At 41.0% G+C, this 9,879-nt stretch overlaps 1 protein-coding gene across 2 annotated transcripts; it reads left to right on the plus strand.

Moving 5' to 3' along the window:
• The first annotated feature begins 815 nt into the window (after window positions 1–815).
• pex16 (peroxisomal biogenesis factor 16) lies at window positions 816–9,795 on the plus strand. 2 transcript variants are annotated; one of them, XR_015423459.1, is made up of 11 exons: window positions 816–1,011; window positions 1,617–1,652; window positions 2,407–2,486; window positions 2,874–3,007; window positions 4,077–4,312; window positions 4,943–5,095; window positions 5,529–5,601; window positions 6,225–6,344; window positions 6,483–6,701; window positions 7,626–7,690; window positions 8,434–8,449. XR_015423459.1 is itself a non-coding variant. In XM_022227051.2 (10 exons), the coding sequence occupies exons 1-10, from the start codon at window positions 855–857 to the stop codon at window positions 8,493–8,495; spliced, it is 1,116 nt and encodes a 371-aa protein (XP_022082743.1). In that variant the 5' UTR covers window positions 819–854; the 3' UTR covers window positions 8,496–9,795. The 2 variants fall into 2 exon arrangements, 1 of the variants encoding a protein (XP_022082743.1); XM_022227051.2 differs by lacking the exon at window positions 6,483–6,701 and having other exon boundaries at window positions 819–1,011; window positions 8,434–9,795.
• Window positions 9,796–9,879: the final 84 nt, after the last annotated feature.

Consider the following 9,879-nt stretch of genomic DNA (forward strand, 5'->3'; position numbering starts at 1 on the left):
GAGTATGAAAATAGATTTAATAATTGAGATAATTAATGCAGTGTCGTTTCATAGCCGGAATTCTGTCAGCAAACTCACGGAATGCAGCACAATGACCCTTGAATTCAGTATTTAATTACGTACATAGAGAGATATATATTTCTATATAGCTTTATGTTCTGTGGCTAGTTGCTTCATGTTTGCTACACGTGATTTTTAAAATGTTGAATGAAGAAAAATTAACGGTGCCTTCGTTTTTCATGGCTTTAAACCGCATGTCGGTATTACGTTAAAACACATAGAGAAAAGCCACCGTAGGATTTCAATCGAGTAAGGTTATAAACCTTCTTCACAAACTAAGTGAATTATAAAGAGGGCGTAATTTTCTTAGCAACGGATACTTCTTTGGTCGGAACTGAACTTCGCTGGTTCACGACCAACTATGAAATGCAAGCGTTACGGTCGCATCGTTACCGACAAAATGAATGTTCACGATCGACAAACATGATGGCTCTTTTCAACCGACGAGGGGGTGCTTCTGCTCGAGGCCAATAAGCCGTGTAAGATGGAGACTAGCCGCATGCACCAATCCAAACTGACTCTTCACAAAAATAATGTTTCCAGGGTTAGGTTTTTTGGGGGCAAGACGTGCACTCAAGTTATAGTACGTTTGATTTCTGTTTTAGATTTACTTGTAGAAAATGATCTCTTGTTCTGTAACAGCGACATTGCGTCTAAGTCAATCGAAGCCAAGAGTGAAACAAAACCGATGTTTGCAAACTGTCATTTGACAATCCCTGGTCTTATTTCTTTCGTACATTCCACGGGATCACAAGGTCGAAGCATAAAGGGTACCAGTCTAAGGGTAAACCAAGATGGAGGCGTCTTCCAGCAGTGCCTGCAAAACTTGGGAAGTTATTTTTGAGAGATACAAACAGACGTGGAAGTGGTATGAAAATTGGGTTTCTGAAAATCCGGAGATAGTGTCACAGATCGAGAAGACCTTCAGGGTGTTTTCGTATCTCCTTCCCGGTAAGTAAAACGGAAATGTAACGTTACTTAGGCATAATCATGATAATCAAATAACCAACATGACCAAGATCAGGCCGGTGCTAGGGAGTCCGGCCCTTTTCAATTTTTTTTTTTTTTTGAGCCCCACAAATTTAGTACCATTGGAAAGAGAATTTCGAAAGAAATTGAATGGTATAAAAATTAGCTCAATAACTGTAAGTATAACGAAGTTGTCAATTTTTTTTGTTATTAAAATTAGGTGTAATCAGTCCGTCACTTTTTGGGGTGGACACAAGTTTTATTTTCATCAATATATTTGAACCACATGGAGTCTTATTCCTCATCGGTTGATCGGTTCTACTTCTAGACATGCCAGAGTTGGACAAACGTCTGTAGTTAAGCCACAAACCACAACAAACCCTTTTACACGCTTTCAGATATAAAATTTAGAGACGCCGTTTTACTGGACTCCCTACCGGTGCCATGGCATGCATGGCTTCCCTACAGTTAAGTTGTACTCGTATTCCTTCCTCCATGTTTGCAGCCAAGGTTGTTCTGAACATCCACACTGATCTAGGGTTGGTAAACTGTGAATTGTAACTTCCTCTTTGGTGTGAATTCAACAGGTGCAGTAAATGTTGACACAGTTGTAGCAGAGTTTGGTAAGACAAACAAGATTTCTTGTATGCCTAATGTCACTTTTGTCAGTCAGTTGTCAGTCATGAATGTACATGTAGGTCTAAAATGAAAAGAAAACAGTCTCTTGATATGATGTCATGGATGTCAAGATCTGTCATGTCTGTGAAGCGATTGTGAAGCATAATCATGGTACAATGTAATTTGAAGCTGCCGCTTTTGCGTGGTGGAAGTTACATGAGATGTAGGTTTACGGGTACACCATAAAATTAATCTCTTTTGGAAGAGGTGTGGTTCTTAGAAGAACCGGTGAGTTCTAAGAACCACACCTCTTCCAAAAGAGATTAATTCCATTGTGTACCTACAAGCCTACAGGTAAAAGTTCCATATACAGACGCCAGTAACTATTCCCTACAGTGAAGCATAAGCCTTGTTAGCCGTCAGAAAGCAAAAAAAAAAGTCAAGAAAGTTCAAATTAGGAGGGAAAAAAAACCAAGTCATTTACACAGGAAACACTTTGAATTTTTTCAGACCAGTATTATAGGGTTGGTGCGCAGGGTGTCGAGCGGCGTCCATACATGGAACTATTTCCAGGCTACATGTACATCTCATGTGATCATTACACTGCGTCGACCAGTTGACATATCCATGCAGAATCCAACACTGTGCGTCATGCACATGCACACTTAGTAATTATCGCCTGAAATGTTTTCTGCCTAGGGGGCCTAATCCCCTCTTTGCATATCTGTCAACTGATTAAAGTTAAACTTCCATCAACAGTGTTTTCCCTTTCCAACTTGCTGGTCTTATTTCATGATGGAATACTGCGCAAGGCTCGTGGCTTGACAGCCCCGTCTCTTGTAAGTACATCAAGTCACCAAAGAATTAACAAAGAAGAGGGCAGTGTTCCTTAGGAGTGGTTTATATTAATTGTACAGTCACAGGTTACCCTAGACTAGCTCTTAGACAATTAATCTGAGCTGGTAATGAAAAGAATACGGCTTTCTTTTTAGAAGCTCTGAGCCATTGCAAGTGTTTGTTATTATGAAAATGGAAGATGAGCAGGAAAACGGTCAAAATCAATATCATTTGCATAATGGTTCGGTTGGGAACACCTAAGTGAATCCTTTACACATGCGTGTATGAACTAAGCTCAGCCATGCATTCTGTAACATGAGCTCACTAGGAGTTGAGTTTTTGTGGACTCATGTTGTAAAACTTCTTCTCTACGCGAAACTGGTCTTCAGGCCATATCAGCTCAGCGGTTGATGCAATGGCTGACAGTGATTGACCACACCGAGGTCTTTGTAGAGTTAGCTGCGTCCAGATGCTGGGGGGAGGCCGGCCGATGGTTCTTCATTGCGCTGATTCAAATACTCAGGTCAGTGCGACGGAAGGCAAATGCCCCACAAAATTGGCAACTTATCAGAAGTGAATTCAATATTACAGGGTCATTCCGGGCAAACCACAGAACATGAGGGTACCTCCGATGTGACCTGAATAAAATTTTCCTGAAAAAATTCTAAAAATATCAAGACATTCCAAATGAAGGAAAGCAAAGTTTCAGCTTCATTTCTTTAATACTTTCAATTCTGACTTACATCTATCACCAAGAAAACCGTTATCAACCAAAATCCTACCCTTGTTGCCCACATTGTGATGGCTTTGGACTACTGAGTACACCTCGCACTCCAGAATCCTTCATATTTGATGTAATTTATGCACAGCGGGGAGGTTAGCATTACCAGCCTTGACATTCAATTTCCACTTAGGGCTGAGTCAGTTTGAATAATTCACTATTCGAATATTCGACCTTCAATTTGATTGAATATCCGAATATTCGGTCGTACCGACTTGCAGATTATTGATGAACAAACCATGTACAAAATCAGTTGCAATAATTCACACAATTGTACATTACGATCAATATAATAGTTTCTCTCATCTAGGAGTATCTCCAGCCATGATTTTAATAGCAAGGTTTAAGAGATAAACAAGACTTCTTGCCCTGTTGAAAATTTCTATTCCTTTTAAATTATTTAATGAATAATTTACTTTTTAAATTGTTGTAAGATTTCTGACGCTTTTCATTTGAATCTGCTTGAAAGAAGCCTCCATAGTGCAATTTTTCTCATGGAAAACAAAAGAAAATTTTCCCTTCCTTTTCATGAATTTTGCATTCGAATATTCAAATTCCAAAAATAATATTTAAATTTTGAATATTCAACAATCAATCAAATATTCAGCACAGCCCAATTTCCACTGGGGCATGAATGTAACATTGTTCACTGCACATTACGGCAATTGGGGAGCCTTCATCCCCCAAAACCCTCCAAATTATTTCAAAACAAAAGCAGAAAAACAAGAGATATAGTCACATGTGAAACCAAAAAACCTCTAAGTTTCTTTTTAAAACATCTCTGAATAACTTTGATGGTCCGCCCTGTCAGATCTATCTTCCGGCTGATCCTCCTCCTCAAGCACAAAGCGGGTGTGAGGTCACAGCCTCCTCTCCAGCCGTTAAACCGAGACAGCGACCTGAAACCATCTACAACTGAAGCAGCGGGAGAGGGGGCAGATACGTCAGAGACTGGAGAAAGACTAGTACTAGGCATGGCTGGGAGGACTTCACGGGTCACCTTCAGGGGCGAGAGGTCGGGTCGGGTTGTGAGGTCACTAGATGCAAGTGAGTCAAGGTTTGGAATGTCATAGACAGTGACTGAAATGGACTGTGAGACCCACTGCTATTTCTGTTGTCACTGCGTGCCCAAATTGCAACACTTATTGGCTTCGAGCTGGACCAAGAGAGGGCGCTATTTCCTTAAAAACAGTGGCTCCTTTGGTATTAACTGTGCATTGCTGTTTCACGAACGACTGGGAAACACAAGCGTTGCAGTCGCATCGCTAACAACAAAATCAATACTCCCAACCAACTTTGCTCTTTTCAACTGATGAAGGGATGTTTGTGCTCGAGGCGGATACATAGACCTTTTGCAAGAGTTTTGACCTCTTAGGACCATTACAGCATCCCAAAAGATCAAGAGTTCACAACAAGACCATCACAAGACCTCCAGTCTGAATTCAAGTCACAAGCTAGTCAAATGAACTGCCGCAAAAGCATTCCTCTGTCATTGCTCACCCTGTCACTCGTGAATGATCTTGTGCCTGGTCTTGTTCCTGGTCTTGTGTCTGGTCTCGTGCCTGGTCTTGTGCATGGTCTTGTGACTGGTCTGAGCTAGAAAACTTGTTTGGACACATTCCATGTATGTGCCAAGACTCGCTGTACAGTTTCAGAATAATTCTCAAACCTTTTCAGCCCCCAATATTCACCAGAGAACGTGGAGACTACCCCCCAGCGAGGCAGAGAATGAACGGGACAGTACCTCACTGGAAAATGAACAGCCAACAGAACTCATGGGATTCCCTCTGGCAGGAGAATCTCTGCAGATAGCAAGGCCTCTGTTGCATTGTATCCTTTCCAGCAGGCAGGGTGGAAGCATATGGAAACCTGGGCCATGTCCAAATTATGTGGCTGCGGCTTGAAATTACGCACGAGTCTATGGCAGCGGCTGCAGCCAGTTCCCATAGCCAAGTGATTTAGACATGGTCTTACCCAAGCTTTGCCCACAAACTTACAAATGGTTTTGTCTTAAGATGGCAAGCGGGGCTTATGTCGGCATTGTGCAAGAGCATTTAATACTTTGAGAGAGAAATATTATTTTCAGAAATTCAACGTAAGGGCAATTGCTGAGAATGAAGAAAGATGTGTAGGTAATGAGGTAAGCTTAGAAGGAACTTTTTTTTAACCTTAAATTGCAGGACTTGTGCCCCCATTTGCTGTCGTTTATTTTACTGTGAAATTTACACGTGAAAATTTTGCCTTAATGACATTATAACTACAGTGACTGCACTTTTAGTGTGGGGTCAGTCGTCATGGAAACCATGGTTGCTCTCTCTGGCAGCGGACATTGCAAGGTGAGAGCGTGATTCCTCAAATTCTCTTTGCAAATTTTGGCAGTGATTCGACTTTCCCTGGTGCAGTGAATTGTCCTGTTAATGGCAGTTTGGTAGATGAAGCAGATGAAATCAGTGCTTACCAAACTTGGTCAAATCAGTCATAAACAGGACATAAGAGAAAGAAAAAATTTAACTTTGACTGAGGCCAGTGTGCTCTTTCTGCAGCAGTGCTGTCACTGAACAGGTTTTTTGTTCACAGTAATATGCAGTCTTTTGTTTTCGTGCCACTTCAGTAGATGCACGGATTTCCCCCGCCCCCCGAAACAGTGTAATAGTTGAGACCATCACAAGACCAGACACAAGACCAGTCACAAGTAACAGGGTGAACAGTGACAAAGGAATGCTTTTGTTGCAGTTCATTTGACTAGCTTGTGGCTTGCATTCAGCCTGGAGGTCTTGTGTGGTCTTGTGAAGGTCTTAAGTGGTCTCGACTGCAACACTACAAGGCAACACCGTTTCCATAATATGCTGCAGGACTGCATCTGTTGAAGATTTTTAGTAAGTCTGCCATGCATATACCAAAGGATACAGTGATTGTTTGTAGTAATAAGTGAGATTATTTATCGTTATTGTTGCCTCAGTTTGCAGATGCTGAAATCCTCTAAACGCTATAATCGTTCAGAGAGAAAGGAATTAAGCAATCGATCCACAATGCTGCTACTGTATTTGCTACGCTCTCCATGCTACGACCGCTACACTGAGTGAGTTTGTAGAATTTCTTGATAGAATTTGTAGAATGTAGAATTTGTAGAATTTGTAGTTTGACATGGACTCTACAGACACTGTGCTTGATTAAAGAATCCATTGAAATGATGAAAAACATCTCTGTTAATGTTTAGTACAGTACCTGTTGAACAAAGATTGTGCGCATTCTGTCGAAAGTGGATGGCATGACGTTTATCTGCATCTGGATCTGGATTTCGATGAGTGGTGCCAAGGCAGGTTTGCTCCATCCGCTAGGCAGGTTCTGGTGTCAGTGAACCAGCGTCGGATCGCCGATCATGATCCAGATCCAGACAGGCTCCTAGATCACGGAGTGCATGCAGCGGAGAGCTTGTGTAATGTTCCCTCACTTGAGATAGATCTCTGTTCCTATGTGATTTGCATAGGTGGACCCTGGGTAGTTTTTCAGTGTCTGAAAGTTACATGCTTGCCCGTGGAAGCCATTTGGTAGTGGCTGTTGCCTATTTCCCATAGTGCATGTGTGAGCACCAGCCATAGCCAGCTGATATAGACACAGCCACAGCTAGCTACTATTGCCTTCTATAGTAGTTTTGAGCATCGTTTTGAGCCTCCTCTGGTTAAACATGAATGTGGCTTGGCTCCATGGGAGGATCGGGGGGGGGGGGGGGAATTGCAGGAAAGGTTGATGGGGGGGGTCTATTTTAATTGCTTTTCCTTTCAAAAGTGTGAGAAAGCCCCATCATTTAGCCTCTCCCTGGGGAAGGCTGTAGAAGGTTACATCAGAAATTTCTCCATCCCCCCCCAAAAAGAAATTTGTTTCTGGGATCTGACCATGTTTGCTTTAAAGACATTGTACTTGAAATCAAACTCGACTCCATGGGCTGCGTACGTGTTCCTTCATCACTAGCCCCTGGTTGTGTAGAATATGGAAATGACGCTGATTGCCTATTCAGGATGAATATCCCCGATTGTAAAGTCACTCACGCGCATTTCAAAAGCTACACGCTCACGCTCACGTACTCTCCTGCACGTCACCCATGCATAAATCTGCGTTACTCGTAAACACACTGACTAAATCATACAATACCAGGGGTTAAGATCGTGCCAGAAGGCATGTTGGGGGCAAACATGGCATGGCAAGATCGTGCCCATGGAAACGAGGTTGACATAAAATAGCCATATTCTTTGAGAGAAATAGTTTGATGTGAAGAGATTTTATGATATACAGTGTATTGCATTTTGTTGTGGGTTCTAATGTCTCTTTTTTACATCAGTGTAACGTTTGTAATTGCTTTCAGGTCCAGACTTCGTGCCTTCTTGTCAGGGGTCTCAAACACTCTCCCTGGGGCACGTCTAATCATGAGTAGGTGGCCTTTCCCGCTTTCAGATCGTAAAGTTGCAGTCCATGGGGTGTATCCCTGGTCCACTTCATTTATTGAATGCTCTGAAATTGAAAGGAGCCCGACTGTTTGGTTGTAATAGAAAGGAATAACCTCGCTTTGAAATATTTTCGTTTGGACAATGCAGGTTATATGACTTTTTGTCCTCAATTTTGGATGATCCGTAAGCGCAAAAGAATGTTTTAATTACAGGTTTTTGCCCTTTACACCGATGAATATTCGGTGAAAAGTGTACACGCTGGTGTAAAAGGGAGAGAAATCCGTAATTAATCTAACATCTCCCTGACATAAAATGCGTCTTCATAAACGGCGAAAGCACAAGAATCTAATTTCAATTAATTTCAGTTTTACTTAGTAATCCAATTTTTGCCCCTAGTTTGTCACCTTTGCTCTCACACGTAAAGTTTTAGAAAATGTTTACAGGGATCACCTTACTTTGGATTCAAGATGGCCGACTAGTAAGGCCAAGTTAACAGTTTTCTTTAAAATTTTGAGGAGTGGCCATAGTTGTGGGGAGGGCCGAGTGGTAGCATTCAGCACTTTCAGCAGGAGTGGAAAAAATATCTGCTCTGTACCAAAACCAGCCATTTTTTGGTCATTTGTAAATCTCTGTAATTTGTATTGGGTCATGACGGAAGGTTATGTTGATGTACCCAACTTCGTGTTTGATTGCTTTGTCATTTTTGGATTCTATCATTTCTGGCAGATCCACTGATAGAGTATCTACCTGTCTGGCAGAGGATCTATTTTTACAACTGGGGCCGATAAAGTGTCTGGTGTGCATCGTCTTCTGCAACTCGCACCCTGTCATCGAGCGTTGTACGGCACAGAACATTTCCTTCAATTAAATGAGGCATGGCTTCGTCACGAAGTACACTGGACACCCAACCAGTCGTTCACACCATCCTTGGAAAGGTTTTTCAGCACAGGTGGTTTATTTACATTCTCTGTTTGGGACCTTCCTCTCTTTACACAGACGAGTATTCGTTTGAAAACAAATAATGGAAAAGAGTTCCAAGTGAGCAGGACCCCAGGCTCTGAGTTTCTTAAAAGCCCACCCTTACCAACTAAAATGACTGTTAGGCTTCCGTTAGGTATCTCGATAATATATATACACACCTTCACAAGTACATCTATGACATGGATTGGTAGTTTGTACAATGCTCAATGAAACAGGTCATATAGCCTAGCTAACGGAATATAATCCGCTTTGTGACACATGGTTTATTCTTTTAACAAAATAACGTAGCATTCAGTAGACTTAGAAACCACTTTAGAAATGATAAATTACAACTGCTCTAATATAAACCTTGCTTGATCTTTACAGAAGGAAAATTGACACTTTTGGCCTCTTTTCAAGTTCAGCAATACTTTTTTTGCCATTGTTCGATATGTTTTCTTTAAAAATGTCCAGAAGCGTATCCTTAATTTTTGTAACCAGTTGTGGTTAATCAAAATGAATGGGCACGAACCAACAAAGCGTTTTAATTTCATCTCGTAAGCTTGAATTGAGGTCTCTAATCTGGTCTAAGACATCGTTCTCTTTATAGTACTAGCAGTGTTACAAACTTTTGGGAGTCTTTTGGGAACCAACAAATTTATGGAATGTCCTTTTTTACTGTTCAATACCCTTGGACAAGGAGTAAAATCGTTCAAGACCGTAACTGCACCCAAGACCAAACTTCTTTGTGAGAAAAAATTTTGGGAAATTTTGGTCAAGATTTTATGCAAGAACAAAAATGTCTTGAATTTATCCCGTCTTTGGCAAACAAGGTGGAAGCAGAAAAAACTTATAAAAAAGTTATGTACACAAAGTAGTAAGAGCATTGCAAGTCGTCTGAGAATTTATACTTCCGTCTTTTCATAAATGAAAACATTTTGTTATAAGCATTGTTAAAGTGTCTAAGAATGGTTTGAGCATCATGAAAAAGCACAAGATTTAGAAAATGTATTCAACTTTTTCATCCAAGAAGGGAAAAAATGGCAATGCAATGTATGTAGAGAATTGAAAATAAGAGTTTAGATTGGTGACATTAAGGTATTAAAAATTCAACTACTTTCAAAAAGACTTCTTTCTGTGAATGTTTCTGTGAAATTCTTGATCTGGGCAGTCCGAGTTTTGGAAGTCGAATAACGTTCAGCAATGCAAACA

Source organism: Acanthaster planci, linkage group LG20 (assembly GCF_054643075.1).
Source record: "Acanthaster planci isolate LZ-2023a linkage group LG20, COTS_SCS, whole genome shotgun sequence".
NCBI classification, from domain to species: domain Eukaryota; kingdom Metazoa; phylum Echinodermata; class Asteroidea; order Valvatida; family Acanthasteridae; genus Acanthaster; species Acanthaster planci.

Coding starts and splice junctions, on each gene's coding strand:
- pex16 (XM_022227051.2), top strand. CDS start 855: ATGGAGGCGTCTTCCAGCAGTGCCTGCAAAACTTGGGAAGTTATTTTT. Junction 1,653..2,406: donor CACAGTTGTAGCAGAGTTTG/GTAAGACAAACA, acceptor TTCCATCAACAG/TGTTTTCCCTTTCCAACTTG. Junction 4,313..4,942: donor TGTGAGGTCACTAGATGCAA/GTGAGTCAAGGT, acceptor AAACCTTTTCAG/CCCCCAATATTCACCAGAGA.